Source organism: Mastomys coucha, chromosome X (genome assembly GCF_008632895.1).
Source record: "Mastomys coucha isolate ucsf_1 chromosome X, UCSF_Mcou_1, whole genome shotgun sequence".
Taxonomy (NCBI): Eukaryota; Metazoa; Chordata; class Mammalia; order Rodentia; family Muridae; genus Mastomys; species Mastomys coucha.
The window spans coordinates 55691672-55711878 of record NC_045030.1 but is presented as its reverse complement, the minus strand read 5'-3'; the positions used below and the strand labels follow the sequence as shown (position 1 = coordinate 55711878).

General features: G+C 38.4%; 1 protein-coding gene across 1 annotated transcript in view; it reads left to right on the top strand.

Moving 5' to 3' along the window:
- Positions 1 to 20207, top strand: part of Gpc4 (glypican 4) — a 111249-nt gene that overhangs the window by 69698 nt on the left and 21344 nt on the right. Inside the window, exons 2-3 of the mRNA XM_031359497.1 lie at positions 2871 to 3029; positions 19427 to 19818. Of these exons, the coding sequence (XP_031215357.1) occupies positions 2871 to 3029; positions 19427 to 19818 (551 nt within the window). The remainder of the gene's footprint in view (positions 1 to 2870; positions 3030 to 19426; positions 19819 to 20207) is intronic.

The window sequence follows — 20207 nt, the reverse complement described above, 5'->3', positions numbered from 1 at the left end:
ACTCAGTAATTCAGTAGATTAGCCGTTTTACTTGTGTGAGCCTGCTAAGATTGGATAGACAATTGGACACAAAGGTGCCTTCAATCCCAACATTTCAGAGGCAAAAATAGGCAGATGAATTTTAGGCTAGCATGATGACTTCCAGGTCATCCAGAGCCATGCAGTTACCCTGTCTTAAAAAATAGACAGGATAGATAGGGCTATTTTTGCAGACTCCTGAGAATTTATTTTTGCCTTGAAAATTTTATACATGTCCAGTGGAATATTTGTAAGGGCTTGAGAATTAGCTAGTCCAGGCTGGCTTTGAACAGAAATCTGTCTGCCTCTGTCTTCTGAGTCCTGGGATGATACAAGGATAGTACTACTTCCTTGTGGGAACCTTCAAGCGTAAGAGCAGCAGACAGCTGACTCTCTGTGTTGATTATGTGTTCTCATACAAACGACCTGCAATGAGGGGGGATTGTTTTGGTTTTAAGGAAGGGGTTTCCATTAAACTGAACTTTTTTTTTGTACTAATGAGATCTGAGATATTCTATAACCTCAGCTCTAAACTCTGCTTCACAATCTTTAAATAGTTTTTACACTCTTAGTAGAATTATTATTATCCAAGGCTTTTAGCAATCACTAAAGAAACAATAGTTTCTAGATGGAGATTTGAAGATTGTCCTTTAATGCTGCACACTTTTTTAAAAAGTAGTAACAGTCTCCATAACTTTTAATTGCAAATAAGGATCAGGAATATCTCTATTTCTCTATCCCTCCATTTCTGTATCTATCTCAATCTATGTATGTATGTATGTATCCTTCCTAAATATGTAATTATTTGTGTCTGTGCATTAATAATATAGCATTAATCAGCTGCTATGCCAGCACTATTTTATATTCAGATCCCCTGCCCAACCCCAACACTCCTTTTGTGTCTGTGTTAGGAAAAGACTTGTTTCATGAAAGTACAGAAAAGCCAAGTGGTAGAAAGATACATTTGTCATTCCATGGCCCTTGGCTTCTTCAACACACCATTGTCAAGTTTCTGTGTCTCCAGAGGACCCATTCCTGACTTCATTTTGAGATGAAGTCTCCCCCTGTTATTCTCACCCCCTCCAGTAGTTGGGACACTTCAGGCTCAGGCCCAGATTCCTGAGAACTTGATTCTTTTCAGATCCTTCTTTATTTTACTTACGTAAAAATAGCAGAGCATTGAAAACAAGATTTGATGAAGGTGTTTACAGGCTTTTGTTTGTTTGTTTGTATTTTGTTTTTCAAGACAGGGTTTCTCTGTATAGCCCTGGCTGTCCTGGAACTCACTCTGTAGACCAGGCTGTCTTCGAACTCAGAAATCCACCTGCCTCTGCCTCCCTAGTGCTGGATTAAAGGTGTGCGCCACCCCTCCCCCCAGCCAGTGTTTACAGTTTTAACAAATCTGTAAATATTGAAATGACTCAAGTCATAGGACCTGATATAACTTAATTTTGAGCTTCACTGCACCTGTTTGGTCATTGTGAAGGATGAAACTTTGGTTTCTTCAAAGCATAGTTTTCACTTGTTGGCTAAGGAAGAACAAAGAGGAGAAGCCATAGAAGAACGTATCCAAACACTTACCTCTAAATTATGGACAGCGTGTAGTTCTAAGAACATTGATACTTTTTAGGCTAGGTTGCTTTGGAATGAGCCATCTGACACTTTTCTTAACTCTGGGCCATATCACTACATAAAGAGCACATTTATTGGAAAACATTGGTCTATGAGAATATGAGGAATACATGACAACACCACACACACTATGGTGGTTACAGTCTCATAACCTGCCTAGAAAGTGGCAATACAAAAAATCTTTGACATACAGGATGGCCTGTGATCACTTCTTCAAGAATTAGCATAGATTCAGATTTTCCAGTATGACTGGTTTTCCTCTGTGCTGACAACCCTTTGAAATTAAACTACTTTAACTTCAAATTTGAATTTTAAAACTCTCCTCTTTGCTTTCCCCTGGTAGAACTGATGTGTATAAATTTATGTTACTTTCTTTTACTACAATGGGGACTTAAATATTTACTTAATTTATGATTGTCATCACAAATATTATAAATTCTTCTCTTTCTCTTGAACTATGAACTCCTATCCTTTAAAAAAAATCTTGCCGGGCGGTGGTGGCGCATGCCTTTAATACCAGCACTTGGGAGGCAGAGGCACGCAGATTTCTGAGTTCAAGGCCAGCCTGGTCTACAGAGTGAGTTCTAGGTAACCAGGGCTATACAGAGAAACCCTGTCTCGAAAAAAACCAACCAACCAACCAAACAAACAAACAAAAAAATCTTGTGCATGACTTACAGTCATGGTGTATCACACAAAATCATAAGGAATTCATGAAAGAGGTTTGTGTTGCTACTAAATGATGCTGTTCTTCCTGCCTCACACCAACTTCCCTGGGCTTAAGGCATCTTCTGGATTACAACGCTCTTCTGGATTTTTTGGGGGAGGTGGCTTTATTAGTTAGTTTATTTTAATTTGGTTGATAAGTATACTAAGTATATTTGATGCTGAAAGTGAAAATTTTAATACAATGCATCACAACTTCCATTTTAATGCCAATTCTAAGTATATATGTTTTTAGATTGTATAGAGGTTAGGTTTGGTTAATTTTGTGTGTGGTTTATTTGTAAGCTTTTTAACAATAGTTTTAGTTACGAAAAACAAAATGAAATAAAACATCAACCCATGAGATCTTTATTTTGTGCCATGTAACTTTTTAAATGTATGCAATGCTTGAGCTTCAACTGGCTTAAATAAAATCGAATATGCTTCGGAAATCAAGCTCTTCCCTCTTGAACCCGATGGATATTGGTGATATAGATTGTCTTTTTACTTTCCAGGTGACCATTTGAAGATCTGTCCCCAGGACTATACATGCTGTTCTCAAGAGATGGAAGAGAAGTACAGCCTGCAAAGTAAAGATGATTTCAAAAACGTGGTCAGTGAACAGTGCAACCATTTGCAAGCCATCTTTGCATCCCGTTACAAGAAGTTTGATGGTATGTGATCTAAGTTACATGGAAGAGCTGACAGCTATTTTGTATGATGTGGTGCTATGGTTGAAGTACGCTTCTAGTGGCAAGTTAGCTAAGCAGTTGCACATGATCTGTATCCTAGGCAGTATGGAAATATGGTCAAAGTGAGTTAAAAATAGATGGGGTTAATTTAAATGCTTTTCCTTTTCTTTCTCTGGGTGAATGCTCCAGAGTGTTGTTGACGCAAGTCACTGAAAAAAAAAGACTTCTTAATAAAAAGCAGGCACATCTCAAACTGTTTAGGTCTCTCACCCAATAGAGTGGTTCTACAGATGCTGGACTTCATTCTAAATTTCAAAATGGATTGTCAACTAGAATTCTTAGAATATACCTAACCAAGATGCTCAGCTCTTGATCATCTGTGTAGCCTGTAACCTGGAAATGGCTATGAGTCTGCCATCTTCACTAAGTTTGGTTTCCTCTCCAGGATCATCATTAGCTGAGGTCTAGTGTAGTCTTTGCCTGGAAAACTACAGCAGAACTCTAAACCCTCTCACATGTATATTTCATTTAATAGAGAGGAAGTCGGCTGATGAGAGGCACTTCAAGCCCTACTTGAGTCCACACCACAGATAACAGGTGCAAAATTATACTATGTGGTCTCAAACACCCCAGATTTCCTGTCTATGATGTTACTCACTCGTGAATGTAGTGAAGTAGACTTGATTTTAATCAGAACAATTTGCTTTGTGCCTGTTTTAAAGGCCATTCTAATTACATAGTACCTTTGAAGCAGGCTTTTCTTGGCATTATGTGTGGTGAAGTAGTACACGGCAAATTTTCTAGATGTGAAATGTCTTTGAGTTTCCCCGCAAAGGTCTGTTACCATGGTGAGAAGTTAGACTAAATTAGATTTGACATAGCTGATAAGACAGTCCCCAACTATAGAACAGGTTATATTTCAGGCATTTATTTTGAGAGTTATTATTTGAAACTTTTTCTGTAACCAGTTTAATAAGTATTAGTAAGCTATCCAGGCAAGAACTATGATATATTTAATTTGTAATGTAGTTGAACTTAAATACTGCCTGGATATTATAGTGTGTGCAACTGATCCTGTTCATTGTTTCAAGTACACTGTGTGCAATATATACTTGGTCTTGTTTTTGCATGCTGAGGCTGGGGAAGGAATCCTGGACATCGTACATGCTACACATGGCTTCATCCACCAACCTACACCTCCAGTCTTTGTGGTCTTAATTCTGTCTCCTTTACCTGGATGAATGAGAATAAATATATTTATCTTTATATCCTCTTGATTAACCTGACCCTGGCATGTGTAGCTCTTTCTGTTAAATACTTTGTGCTAATAATTTGAGAAGATAGATATTATTGACAGGTATAATTATAGATCCCACCTATCTCTGTCACTGTTAGTTTTATTATTGAAAACAATGACTCATTCATACTCTCATTACCTGTCCCTTCTGAGTCCATCTAATTTTTTATTTTTTGAGAGGGAGACCTGTGATTCATGATTTTGCTATAGCTTCCCCAGTGTTATACCTAGCACTAGGTCTATTAGTCTGTTGGATGCCATTGGGCTATGGGAGAATGAGGAATAGGTGTGCACTACCATGCCCAGGAACAGTGAACATCTCTTGAATCTGGCATATTTGAGAGGTGAGTGTTTTAAAAATAACAACACAGGACTTTCATACCCAAATTAGAAAGGAAATTTTTAAGTCCTGCTGCTGTTGACAGCATGATGCAGTGGAGTTAAACTTGTTTCTAAGCCACAATCCCGTCTTCTCCAAGTTACCTCGTTTCTTTTTTCTTTTTTAGAGGGAGTACATCTGAGGGTTAATATAAAGCATTTAATATAGGCTTCAGCTTGAGGGTTGAGAGAAAGAGAAAGGTATTCAGCAAAAAGGAAGACTCATCTAAGAGCATAGGTATGGGCTTCTCAAAAATAAATTGTAGAGTATAGCGCATAACCAACTCTGAGTATAGACTTGTACACATATCTTTCTCTGGAGTAGACCCTACAGTTACTGCCTATAGGTCTGCTAGTTTAGCTGTTGCCCCCCACCCTCCCCATGGTTTTGCAGCAGTATACTACTACGTAGCATGATTACAGTGTGCAAGCTTTCTTTTAAAGAAAGCTGTATAGAGAACTGTTATCAGTAAGTGTTAACATATGCTTGTTTTTTTTTAATATAGAAACGATTGGTCTTCTCATTTAATAAATACATTAAAATGGTACCTTTATCAGTTCCAAAGTACACTCAAAAATGATTATAAAAGCTCCTGTGTATGTCTTCTGGCTCTAATTTAAAACATGACAAAGACAATAAAGTTAATGAGTACCAATTAAAATTGGTTGTAAGCTGCTGAAATCTGTTTGGTCTGGAGATCAGAACAGAGCTGGACTACTGTACACATTTTCTTTCGTTTTTTAAAATTAATTTTTAAAGATTTTATTTCTCTATTATATATATAAAATATATATATACACACACATATATATGTATATATACATATATATGTATATATACATATACATATGTATACATATATACATACATATATGTGTATATATGTATATATACATATATGTATATGTATATATATATGTATGACAAGTACACTATAGCTGTCTTCAGACACACCAGAAGAGGGCATCAGATCCCATTACAGATGGTTGTGAGCCACCATGTGGTAGCTGGGAATTGTACTCAGGACCTCTGTAAGAGCAGTCAGTGCTCTTAACTGCTGAGCCACCTCCCTGTCCTGTACACCTTTTCCTAAGTTTTCTGATACAATTTTCCATAATAAAGCATCAGCTGTCTGGTGCTCAGCAATCCTTTAGTGGGTGCTGCATCACTTGTTTGCTGATAGGGATATTTTTAAAAGATCCAGGATGTTGAGTAAAGCACTTAAATGTTATTTCAGTTCTCAGAAGTCCAAAGGTGGTTGTTTTGATCAAAGAATTGTTCAAACTCTGATTAAAAAAAAAAAAGGACAAACCTTTTTTTTTTTTTTTTTCCCCGAGATAGGGTTTCTCTGTGTAGCCCTGGCTGTCCTGGAACTCACTCTGTAGACCAGGCTGGCCTCAAACTCAGAGATCCACCTGCCTCTGCCTCTGCCTCCCAAATGCTGGGATTAAAGCCGTGCACCACCACTGCCTGACCCTTCTGTCTTTGATTGATGTAAGTGGACAAAGAAACAAGGAGAATGGGGAACCAAGAAGGATGGCAGAGTTACAACTCCCCACCCGGAGATATATAGTGAGAAAATAGCAAATGGACGTAAGGCAAATAGCAAAAAGAAACAAAGTATAGAAATGAGTCCATTAACTTCCAAGGAACATCTGGCTGTGTCCCAGCTCAAAATGCAGATTCACAGAGATGAGTTTGAACCCTGGCAACTTTCTGTGTTCTCAAAATGTATGTATATGCACAAAGTTAGGCCTCGCTCGACTCAGTTTTTGTTCACTCTGACTCCATTGCAAGTGGGTGCTGTAGTACCTGCTGTGGCAATAATTGACTCATTAAATGTGAAGAACAAATCCTTTTGCCCATTTATCTGTCTCTAAGGATTTGGGAGCAGGGCTGGTTGTTTTTTGTTTGTTTGTGGTTTTTATTTTTATTATTTTTTTGTTTCTGTACTTTCTATTTTCTATTGTTTTGTGTGTCTCAAGTAAATACAAAGTTTATAAGCTAATTTGTACATTCTAAGCTCTGCTTTTCAGATCTAGGTGAATACAAGAAAACACCTCATTTGGCAATATCTCCTTGTAGTACTTTCAACCAGTTTCTTGTTTTTTTTTTAAATATTAAACTTCTATTATTAATGATAATAACAATAATAAGTATTCTGTTGTGTGTGTACACATGATGTGTTCATTGCACAGGGTGTGTTGATGTCAGGCATCAACTTTCAGGAGTCAGTTCTCTGTACTGTGGGTTCTGGGGATCAGACACAGCTAATAACTATGAGCCTGTGTAACTGGGCCTCCTATGCTTTCAATATGTGCCTCTGGGTGCCTCTGGGTGTGAGAATTGGCTTTTGTATTTTTCTGTCCTACAGACTTCCTTTTTTTTTTTTTTTTTTGTCAACTCTTTATCTTAAAATGTTCCTAGAGCTAGAGCATTAGAGTGACAGGGATAGCTGCTCCCCCTCTTGACCAGTCTTGGAAATTTTTTTGGTAATAAAACTGCTAATTAACTGAAGCAGTTGTCGCATGAATATGCTAATCAGTCAGTGAAGTGGGTATTGGGAAGAATTACTTGGCAAGGGGAATAGAAACAGAAGTGGAGTATAATCCGTGTTTGGGGACTACAACATAAAGACCCATCCCCAAAGGTCTGGCGTTTTGTGAGACTCATTGCTTTTAAAAGAAACATGGGTTATTACGGTGATCAAAGCTGCTGTGTTAAATACTTTTCTGGATTACATAATAAAATGATATAATAACCACGAAGAAACACTACTGCTAAAGAACTCCCTATTAAACTATTTGCTAGATATTTTGCACATTGAATCTTAAGGATCTAAGGATGTCACCTGATACTAATCTATTGGGAAAACTCTTAATTTGTCATTTTTGGAAGAAATTAAGCCACTTTGATTGGGAGGCAGAACCCACTGAATTGTCAGCCTGATTCTGCAGCAGGACCCTCTGTGACCTGGGGCAATTAACTGGGTCTCAGTTTTCCCATCCATAAAATGAGGGGGTTGAGCAAGATGCTCCCTCAAAACCCTTTCAAATTCTAAAAATTCTGTGAATCTTTTTAAATATGGGACTAGACCAGCTGCTTTAGTGAAAGGTATTATAAGATGTTAATTAGCCATCTGTATGGTACCCTCTATTTCTTAACCCTCAGCTACTTTCCCCAGGTCTTTCTTTGAAAACCCTCCCAAGAGCCTGCAGCTTGTTAACTTGAATAATAGTAGAAAATTTCTAAATTGGCTTAAAATGCACATAAAAGACATACTTGCCCATCCCATCTCTTGGCCTGGGCTGTGTAAGCTAGCGCAGCCCCCCCCCCATTGTGCTTTTCTCACACAGGCATGACATGAAGCACTCTTCAGACTTAGCTGAAGCTGTGTATTAATCACTGTAGTTCATTCATATCAGCTATTATTTCATTAAGCCAATAAGAAAAACCACTGTGGAGACTCAGGGGGTAGAAGGCATTTGAAGTCATAGGCCTTTGAAAGGAATGACTCGGTGAAAGCGAGCTGTCCACTCACTTTCAGTGACATATATTTAAGTGAACTTCATGGCCATTAGCGAAGTTGAAGTTTCTAGAATTTTCCTAGCCCTGATCTTAGCTATCTTTTAACTTCATGAATTTGTTATTAGGGTGAAGAGTTTGTTCCTTACCCATAATTAATAAAGACCTTGATTTTTGATTTGGAAAAAACCCTAAAATGCATATTTTGAATATTATAGAAATGCTTATAGTAATATAAACACAGACTGTTTATTTTGTTTGCTTTTGTTTTTGCAGAAAAGCTCTCATTATGTAGATCAGAATGGTCTTGAAGTCACAGAGGTCCATCTGTCATTAAAGGAGTCCATGACCACTGCTGGCTTGAGCTTGAGTTTTTAAAGATTTATTTTTATTATTTTTAATTATTTGTATATGTATGTATTTATGTGTGAGTATATGTGCCGAGGTGCAGGTGCCCAAGGAGGCTAGTTGAGGGCTTCAGATGCCCTGGAGGTAGAATTATAGGCTGTTGGGAGCCACTTCCTGTGAATACTGGCAATTGAATTTGGATCCTGTGCAAGAGCAGTGTGTACGCTTAATAGCTGAGCCATTTCTCGAGCCCCGAGATTGATTTTTAATCTTCACTTCAGATTTCAGTCCTTAAGACTTTAAAACAAGTATTGCTGTTTTGAAGCCTCATTACAGTGTATTGGGCAACAATTCACAGGCAGAGTAGCCACAAAGTACAAAGAAAGACATGAAGCCATCTGGCCTAGTTAAAAATGCATTGTCCTAGATCACACTAACTGTCTTTGATTTCTTTGGAATGCACTGCTTTTTTTTTCCCCCATTTTCTTTTCCATCCGTGTGACACGGACCTGTGTAGTTTTGCTAATCCCTTTAAAAGGATTTACTTGTTAATTTTTATTTTGTATGTTTGTATGAGTGTCTGCATGCAAATGATTGGCATCGAGTGCATGCCTGATATCCATGGAGGTAGGAAGGAGTCATCAGATCACCTGGATGCTGTGAGCCACTATGCGGGTGATGGGAACTGAGCCCAATCCTCTGCAAGGATTACAAGTGCTGTTAACTGCTGAGCCATCTCTCTATGCCCTAACTTTAAAAAAAATTATTTATTCATTCATCTACTTATTTAATGTATATGAGCGCTCAATCTGTGTGTACATCTGCACGCCAGAAGAGGGCATCTAGATCCCATTACAGATGGTTGGGAGCCACCATGTGGTTGCTGGGAATTAAACTCAGGACCTCTGCAAGAGCTCATGCTCTTAACCGCTGAGCCATCTCTCCAGCCCCCACCCACTAACTCTTTTTCAATGCATCTGTGAAACTTGATGTGAATGAGCACATTTTGGTATTAGTGGTTTGTTTCCTGTCTTTTGAATTGTTCTCTGAGGAGTAAGCATTTGTTGTGGCATTAGTTATCTCATTGGATTGAAAGTGCATGTGCAGTTCCTACATTATCTGGAACAATGATAGTTGAGGCTCTACAGTTACCTTCAACTTCTTTTGAAGGCATAGCATCAGGAAGAAGTTACTGATCTGGTTGGAGAAAAGCATAAGCAATAGTCTTCACTATTTGTTGTGTTCTGAGCCTGGGGATTTGAAATGTTGTCACTCATCCCAGCTGTCTTTTATGTCTGCCTGTCCAGGTAAAGAAGGAGCTTATTTGAGCTATTACTGTATCCAGTTGCTTAATTAAGAGAATTCTCAAACTAGTCATGCTTTTGGCCATTCTTATTCATTGGTCCAGCCCATTTTCATCATCCTCCCTCTTGGGATAATTAATGAAGCAATGAAAACTTAGAATTAAACATGGCTCAAATATCAAGTGTAATTCATGGGCACACCTTCCAGGTGATTGATATAGCAGCTGGTGTTAGAAGTCTTAAATATATTCATATCCTTTGACTTAGTAATTGACTGCTAGCTATATATTCTTAAGGAAAGGAAGAAGTGCATAAAGATTAGTGTAAGATGTTAATAGGATGCACATCACAGTATTAATTAGAATACTAAAATACTGGAAATTAGCCAAATGTTACATGTGGGAGAAATAGTTTTCCTCAAGAAAGAGCACACCAATTGGTTATCTAATACCAACTGATTAACCCTTAAAACACACGTATCAGTAACATTATACAAACTAAGCAGGTTATATTTAGGAGTATATATATGTATCTACATAATACAAATGAAATGCATGTAACAGCAATTAATGAAAAAAGAGTCCATGATATGAAAGAGAACAAGGAAGGGTATGTGGGGGGCTTAGAGAGAGGAAAAGAAAGGGCAAAATGATGTAATTATACTATAATCTCAGAAAAGAAATACTTCACAAAATTAAATGGTTACCTTAAAAACGATGCCCCTGAAGAACCTTTAATCACATAGGAAATGTTAACTATATAATGTTACATGACAGAAATGTGGAGGCCCTAGTCTCTTGGTCATGTGATACTATATATTTTCATGGGAGAAAAGACAAAAGAAACGCAGCAAGCGGCTGGAGCTTTCAGTTGTGGAATTACAGGTAATTGGGGCCTTCTACATACCTATCATAATTTTCAAATTGCTACAGTGAGAAACATTCTGTTCTGCAAAAGAAGCACTTTTCCCGGTAGAAAAAATAGACCCTCATTGGTATTTTTAAAATGATGTTTTTCTTTGTTGTCACTGTTCACTGTAGACAATTTTGGAAAAAGCAAAAGCAAAAAAAAAAAGTACATTGAAGCCTCCACTGATGCAACTGAGTAAAAGAAACTAAGACCCCCTTTGCAGACAGGAAGGAATACTGTTTTTCTGATCATAAAATACTTTGAGAGGAAGGCATCCCAGTATACTGTTGTAGGCATTGTAAGGATGGCACAGCAGTGTGGAATAGAGAAGATCTATCATGTGGTCTAGCAGTTCCACTGCTGAACGGAGAACACATAGAAATTAAACCAATCTCTTAAAGTCACACTGCCCATACTGTTGACAGTGACCAGAGTGTAGATTCAATTTGTCTTATCAACTGATAAGTGGAAGAAGACAATTTGATGTACATAATATGATTCAGCCATAAGAATGAAATCCTAGCATTTGTGACAACGTGGAAGTACTACATGAGTCTTTAAAAACTCACAGAATTTGTGAGTAGATTCATGGAGGGAAGAGAATTAGGAGAAGGTTAGCCATTGGTTTACATGTTCTAGTTGCATAAACGAATAAGCTCTGGTATGCTGTTGCCAAGTAGATGTACCATAGACAACAGTAATGAATGGGATATCTCAAAATAGAAGTGAAGAATTAAAATAGACTTGCCAAAAAGAATTGACAAAAGTTTAAGGTGACAGGTATATTAATCCCCCAAGTTGATCATTACCTAATGCATTTGTGAATCAAAATATCACTCTTACCTCATGAATTTGTAGAAATGTTATGTAAGTCAAAAAAAATTGAATGCCAGGGCCGAGAGATGGCTCAGCAGTTAAGAACACTGACTGCTCTTCCAGAGGTCCTGAGTTCAAATTCCAGCAACCACATGGTGGCTCACAACATCTCTTCTGGTGTGTCTGAAGACAATGACAGTGTACATATGTATGTGTGTATGTGTATACATGTATGTATATATATATATATATATATATATATATATTTGTGTGTGTATATATATGTATATATATATAAATGAAAGAATGTCATTAAAATTTTGAGGGAACAAAACTTTGAGAGACATTGAAAAAAGTCATCTTTTATCATTAACATTCCACCATCACCACTGTAGTTGTTACTTCATCCTTTTTTGTGTATCAACACATAACACGCATATATACATGCAATTAGAATCATTGAATGACTTGGTGCCCTGTTTTTTCTTGATATGAGATCATGAACGTGTGTGTATAGATATACATATATATACATGTGTACATACATATACATGTGTGTATATGTGTGTGTGTGTGTGTATATGTGGATTTGTGAAGCCATATGACAACCTGTTGAATGATGGACACAAAATGTACATTAGAATGCTTGCTGTGGTTGCCATAGCTTCCTAGCTTACTTATATATACCCAAAGCCTTCTCTGGGGGGCTACTGGATACAAAGAAATATGAGAATGCTAAGTCCCAAGTGGCTAGTTCTGTAAACTGAACAATATCAGCAGAAGTACTAAGTACATAGCACCCAGTCTAAATCATTGGCTAATTTAGCCAAAATTAAGATCCATAAGAGAATAAATACTTTGTTTTCTCCGTAGGAGAAGTCATTAATAAAATTAACCTTTCAAAGTAAAGACTGGTCCTTTGGCAGGATCCCCTAGCACTCTTTGATATGCTAACAGCCCCAAATGAAGACTACAGCTGGCAGTTGGCCTGCCAACTTAGAGACAGACTATTAATTTACTATCTCCTGCTAAACATGAGTTGGGTATGTGACCTTTTAGTACGCCCGTGCTCTCTCAGATGTCTCCAGGAGTGACATGCCACAGCAGAGGAAAGTGTCTGCTACACACTTTCAGACTACTAAAAAGATGAGGTATAGGAGGAGATAGTCTCAAAGCCAGCAGTTGACATTGTCAGGAAAATGCTTTCTGTTTCTTCTTCTCCCTCCATTTGTAGATGTCCATCTTTGCTGCTCTTCATTACATACTTGCTTGCAGTGAAAGACTGGACAGACTGACTCCTTCAGCTTGCCTACCAGAAAAGGATGATTTTGTAGCACTTATGAAGGCTTCTCAAGAATTTTGGTGCTGGGATAACTTAGTGTTGCCAAGCCGCACTAAGACTGTGAAATGTAGCATTTATAGTGAAGGAGAAATTAATCCTTATGTGTAAAGAAGGCTTCCTTATAATGTAAACGCAAGGGGCTGATCTACAGCACCAAACAAATGGATTGAATAGAAAGGGCTTCCAGTCTCTCAAGGTCATGGGTTCAATCTAGAATACATTCTAGCTCATTCATCAATATCCAGTTGATTGTTTATGTAGAAGTAACTGATGCTATTTAATAGCACAAGCACAGCTCCCTTGACCCTTTTCAAGAATTTTGAATGTTTATTTGATGCAAGGCAAGTGGCTGGTGATAGAAATTCCAGAAGTACATGATGTTCTTTTTTAAAAAGCAGGATATTTACATAGAATATGTTTATAGGAAAGGCTTGGCTTTTCACTCCAGTTTTTTCCATGTTAAATCAGTCCTTTTAACACTATGAATAATTGAATTTTAGAGTCAAGAAGTGTTTACAGGCCCCAAGCTCAATTCTTATGCCCACTAGGCCCCTGGTAAATATAATAGTATGCATATAAAATGCATGTGAATAGAGGGGTGAGAAGTTGTGATTCTTCAGTTTTTGATGTGGGCAGTGCTGCGGCTCTCCAGCTTAAACTCTCTTTCTGTAGTTACTGAGGCTCCCTTCCTTAGTTTTCACCCAGGAGTTGCTTCTAGTCTCATGGATGTCTGGGACATTTCACAACATTGCAAGGTAGAGCCATTAAGCATTTCCCTTTGGATAAACAGCTCCAAGTTTTATAGGGCTTTAGGTCTTCTCAGCAGACCTCCAAGAGCCTTAGCTTCATTCATGTTCCCCCAGATGGATTATGTTTGACACCACTAGACAAGACATAAACCAGTCTTTAAAAAGATGTTTGAAAATGTTGTTGACATAAAGAAATTCTAGGAGTGACAATCACATCACTCCATGCATTATTACTAGTGTCTATGTATACTGAGCATTACTTTGTACCAGCATTCGCCGTGTGAGGTGAGAGAGAATTGCTTGTTTTGTAGATACCATCAAATACTTAGGCTTTTCTTTTCCTTTTTCTTCCCAACCATGACATGTAGTTTCTAAATAGGAGTTTTCCTGCTTTCCCCCACCAGTCACACTGCTTTAGGTTCATAGCATGTTAGAGTGCTGATTTCCACACCTCAGTTGTGGCCAAGTGTGAGCTCAAGGAGTGAGAGCTGCTTGATCCTCACAACCTGTATGGGTAAGCGTCCAAATGGAAAATTACAGAAATAAACTTGCTCACAAATGCTCGGTTACTGCCTCTTTTCTGACTTCCTTTCAGACCAGTAGTTTCACTGAATTGAAACAGACTCTGTCTGAGCACTATTTTTACACAAGTACAAGCAGTTACTGTATAGGAGCTCTGACTTCCAATTAACTCAGCCTCTGATCAGTGGGAACTCTGCTTTACACTACCCTTGGCTAGTTCCCTTCGCCAACTCTTGTATTATAATTGGTTTCATTAATGATTATGGAGGATGATTGCTATGCGTCTTGGCCTAGGCAGGTCTTTTTCAGCAGTTAGGATCTGACCCTGACTGTGAGGAACGAGAATAAGGCTGAGGATGGGTGGGGCACAGGTAGAGTTGAGAACTGCATACTTAAAAGTTGCTGCAAAGGATGGCCGTGGCCCTGTACTTTACTGTCTAATGTGTGCTCTGTTCCTTATTCTGGAAGGAAATCTCATAGGAGGAATAGTAGGGAGCACTGGAGATAGGATAGAATTATGCATGAAAATTATGATTTGGTTGATATCGTGTCTAATTTGTCTTCCATTCTTTTAAGCCAAAACCAAAAACCAGGTGGAATAGTCCCATTAATGAAATAAATGTAAGGAGAAATGAATTTGGGTCTCATGAATTATTTGTCTGTTTGACTCAAGGGTGAAATAGATAAATATTAAAGAACTTACTGTAGGAGTGAAGGATTAAGAATTGTATAGATGTTTGAAAGTCTCTCGTGCACTCATAAAGCTGCAGTGGAAAGTGGCTGTATAGGAAAGATAAATTGGATAGGAGAAATCTGTCCCTCTAGAAAATTTTGTTGTAGTCTGGACAGAAGAAAGCTTAAGGTACACGGTAAAGCTGTGTGCTTTGACTTGAGCCCATAATAGGCACTCAGTACATACTTGTCAAATTGCATAGCCATTTGGAGAGATTAAGCGGCGAGGTGTAACTTGTTGTATTAGTTTTATAGTATTTCTCAAGCATTTATTAACCACATACCCATTCAGAAATTATTTATATCTGCAACTTAAATGGCCACATAAAAGAGTCTTTTAATGTGTAAAGGCAAGAAGATAAGTTTTCTGGGTAACGAGATATATTAGGATTTAGTGTATATGTGGCACCACACTAATCTCCTAGAACACATGCTGCCATAAACACGCACATACTTACATGTGCAACAGAGGCTTACAGTTTGCAAGAAAATCTCGAGTCGTCGTGAGACTGAATTCACTGAGCATGCCTTTAAATCTCAGTACCTGGGAGAGGGAGGCAAGCAGATCTGTGTGACTCTGAGGCCAACCGGATCTACGTAGTGAGACTCTATCTCAAGAACAAAACAAAACAAAAACAAAAACAAGATAATAGAACAATGAACTTTCTCCATATAATGTCCTTGACATATGTAGTACTCTGAAGCCTAATGGATCAATCTTGACCGTTTTAGAAGTTTTCAATTAAACTGAGCTCCAAGGACCACTGTGTGTCTCCTACCTTGTAAAATCATGACTGTAGGTGCTATTGATTAAAAATGCAAGTGAACATTCAAATTTCCTTATTAAACCAAGATGAAGCAGAAGGCCATTTTCCACACCCAGTTTCTTCTGGTGTATACTAATGTTATGAATAATATGATAAAATGTAATGATAAGGAAGGACCTGTTGTTGCTGTTGGAATTTGTTTTAAGTCATGAAGTATTAAGAGCTCTTGGTTGGCATAAGGTTTATATACTGTTCTCAGTGACCAGACTTTCCTTTTCCAATATGCAAATGTAGCGTACTGGGCCTGTCCTAACAATCCACTTCCATAGTTCATGCCTCTATTCAACAAGCACCATTTACCAAGGATGCTGGTGAAAGGACACCGTAAAAGACACAGACCAGATGTCATCTGCAATTCCTTAGCACCATCAAGCTCCCGAGCTTGGAATTATGGGAAAATGCTATATGCACTAGTCATCTATATTAACATGTATGAAAGAACCCTATATAAGAAAATTTATGCCAAGAGATCATGCAACGTCATTTTTAGGAAGGTAGTATTTTTCACAGGCAATTCATTGGAAAGAACATCTTTTCCCTGCCACTAAAGCAGTACTGCCCCCTCCCCCAATGCTAGTGAGCAGTGAAATGGAGACATTTTTCATTAGTTAAAGAATTGACAGCACACCAGAGTCACATATGGCTAGATTCACACCTAGGCCTTTTGGTTCAGTGATTCTGGGTGGGGCCAAGACTTGGTTTTTTAATATTTATTTATTTTATGTATATAACTAACATTTTACGTATGTAACACTGTAGCTGTTTTCAGAAACACCAGAAATGTGAGTATACTGCCACTCTTCAGACACACCAGAAGAGGGCATCAGATTCCATTACCATGTGGTTGCTGGAAATTGAACTCAGGACCTCTGGAAGAACAGTCAGTGCTCTTAATCACTGAGCCATCTCTCCAGCCCCATTTGGTATACCCTTAGAGAACTTATCAGATGTCATAGACAATAAGAGGTCTCCCCACATGGATTCCTCACAACGTTCTTCTCATATGTTCCCAGGATGCCTTGTTAAGATGTCCTCAGAGATGTGATAAAGCATCCTATTGGATGTGTATAGACACAGGGAGGTGTTTTCCAGAGAAGATTGGCATGTGGGCCAGTGAACTGAATAGTGGAAGACCCTGGCCTTGGTGCAGGCAGCAGCATCTGATAGACTGCTGGCCCTGATGGAATAATGACACACAGATGGGGAACCCAGCTCTTGCTGGTGGGCCTTTTTAAGGCAGTGTGTTTTCCTCTGTTGGTGCTTATGCATATCAGGTTTTCCTTGGCACCAGTAGCTCTTCAGGAGGCTTCCAGCCCTTTGGGCTTCATAGACATAGGATCTACCTACTGGCCTCCCTGGCCATCCGGTGTGTTGATAACGGTCTCAAGACTTTGCAGTCTCTGAGGTTTTGGGAGCCAGTGCAATAATCCGCTCTATAATTAGCCCTGCCTTTTTGGTTCTGTTCCTCTGGAGAACCTAGTACGTGTCTCATAGTTCTTCCTATACTCTGCTCCCATTCTAAGGGAGAGGGCATTGGTACAAAGGCCAGTGAGGAAGCATGAGCTTTTTTATTGGAGGGCTCCGAAGAGAACATTGCAAATGAAAGATCCGGAGTAGTAGAAAGGAAGAGGAAAAAAAAAAATCCATAACTAGGAACAAGAGAGAAGAAACAGCCCAAGAAATAAAAGTCTAAAAATCTGGAGCCCGACAGAATGCTGGATCTTATCCCTAAACCTCAAAGAAGCAAGTATTGATGAGTTAGGGGCTCAAACAAAGCATTGCTATGGGCTCTCTTGGCATGTATGGAAACACACACATATCTTTCTTCTTCCAAAAGGCTGTACTTATTAGTCCAAGGGTTTTGAAAACTGTTTGGAATTAACTGTCAGCCTCCGGTTTGTCCTCCCCGTGTGGGAAGAGAACACTTTTGTAGCGCTATTGCATTTTGATAAGCTCACCAGTGTTCTGCCTTTGAAGTGGCACCACCTTCCCTCTGATCCATGTTCACTTAGACACAGTTTCTCATTTGATCAAGTCCTCATAGTTTGCTCTGGTATTCATTATATTTCCTGCTTTAAACTTAATATCATGGGGTATTTATTTTTATACCAGGCAAGAAATTCTTTAAGAATGATTAATGTTAGCTTCTCACTGTTCAAAAAAAAATCTTTGAGTGAATTCATATTTGCGTGCACATGCACATGTACGAATACAAGCACACATGACAGAGTGTGAAGTCAATTTCAAGATGACCTGGGGTGTCAGGTCTCATCTTCCATCTTGCTTATTACAGGATCTACTGTTCACATGTGTGTTTGTGAAAGCAAGCTAGCCTGGGACTTTTCCTGCATCTCTTATCTCATTAAGCTTCAAGAGAAAATTAAGTTACGGTTTTCACTTAAAACTTAAAGCCTTTAATACTTAGATTGTGACTGTGTATGGTGACTAAGGTATAAATCTAAAATATCCAGATATTGTTATTTGTATTTTTCAGTTATTTTTCTATGTCATTTTACACAAACATCAGAGCTGTGATGGCATCTATTATAAATTTGTCTTTACAATCTTCAAAATCTTCAAAAGAACATTATAATGTCACAGTATGAATCCTTTAGGAGCCCAAAGTCAAGTTGGATACCACTAAAGTACACTAATGTTACAGAGAAAAAGCTCAAGAAATTATTTTCAGCAGCTTGTACTTGATTCTAGGGCCTTTTGATTAGGTTTTGTGCCCTAAAGCATTTTTCAGGCATATCATGTGAATAAGTAAAGAAGAAATGAGATAAAAACAACAGTCTTTGAAACACCTGTCCTAATCTTAGGTCCTAATCAGGGTGGCATGATTTACTTTGGTTTAGAGCAGTGGGTTCTCAGCCTGTGGGTTGAGACCCCTTGGGGTGTCAAACGACCCTTTCACAGGGATTGCTTAAGACCATCAAAAACCATGGATATTTAAATTTTAATTAAAAGTAAAATTTCAGTTATGATGTAGCAATGAAAATAATTTTATGGTTGGAGGTCACCGCAGCATGAGGAACTGTATTAAAGTGTCACAGCATTAGGAAGGTTGAGAACCCCTGGTTTAGAGATGAGTGTTTTGGGGAAACCTCATCTCTTAGACACACTTTGTCCATGTCTATCTAGGTTTTGTTTGTTTTTATTTCTTGCTGCTGCTGCTGCTATTTTCTGGCTTGTTTGCCTGTTTATTGGTTTGTTCGAAGATAGCCTTGTGTCTAGCCTCAAATCTATTGTGTGTCCGAGATCGGCCTTGAGCTCCTGACCCTCCTGCTTCTCCAGGGCTGGCATCACCATGTCCAGCCTGCCATGGTTTATTGCAGGATTTCAGAATGTTGTACTGATTCCTGAGAAGCTGCTGATAAAAATGTTCTTACCCCTTCCCTTGGATGTAGACACCTATGAAAGAGTAACTTTGTGATATAGATTTCTTTTCAGTGACAAATGATTTGAGATGCAAATTCCTCAGAAGTACACTTTATATGCAAATGTGCTTTCCAGTTTAATCTCACAATTGTTTTTTATTTTTTTCTAATTTGTCTCATTCAGTTATTACTAGAAAACAGCTTTTCTCATTTCTTTCTCTCTCCTTTTTTTGGGGGGTTTCTTTTTAGAATTCTTCAAAGAACTTCTTGAAAATGCAGAGAAATCCCTGAATGATATGTTCGTGAAGACATATGGCCACTTATACATGCAAAATTCAGAGCTATTTAAAGATCTCTTCGTAGAGTTGAAGCGCTACTATGTGGTGGGAAATGTGAACCTGGAAGAAATGTTAAATGACTTCTGGGCTCGCCTTCTGGAGCGCATGTTCCGTCTGGTGAACTCCCAGTACCATTTTACAGATGAGTACCTGGAATGTGTGAGCAAATATACAGAGCAGCTGAAACCTTTTGGAGACGTCCCTCGGAAACTGAAGCTCCAGGTTACCCGGGCATTTGTTGCAGCCAGGACCTTCGCTCAAGGCTTAGCAGTTGCAAGGGATGTAGTGAGCAAAGTCTCTGTGGTAAGTTCTTTGGATGTATTCTGGGTTTTGATTTTTTTTTTTTTGGTTGGTTTGGTTTCAAAAGAAGGTTGAAGAATGGTTTAAAACCAAGTCATTAGTGTTCCATTGGCTCAATAACAATCTTTTCTTGGTCTCTCACCTCCCACACTTTGTCCGCAGGCATGTGTTGTTTAGAATTATTCACCAGTGCTAGGAGGAGCTTCTTTATATATCAATCTTATTTTCTGTAGTTTCCGTGGTAGCCATTCTTAAGTAGGATGTACATTGACTCTAAAATCTTAATATTAAAAATGATCTTAACAAATTAGACTCCATTCGTTTTTAGTTTTTTCTCTTCTTGCAAGAATCTCAATCTCTCCCCGCGCTCACTCTCTCTTTCTCTCTCTCTC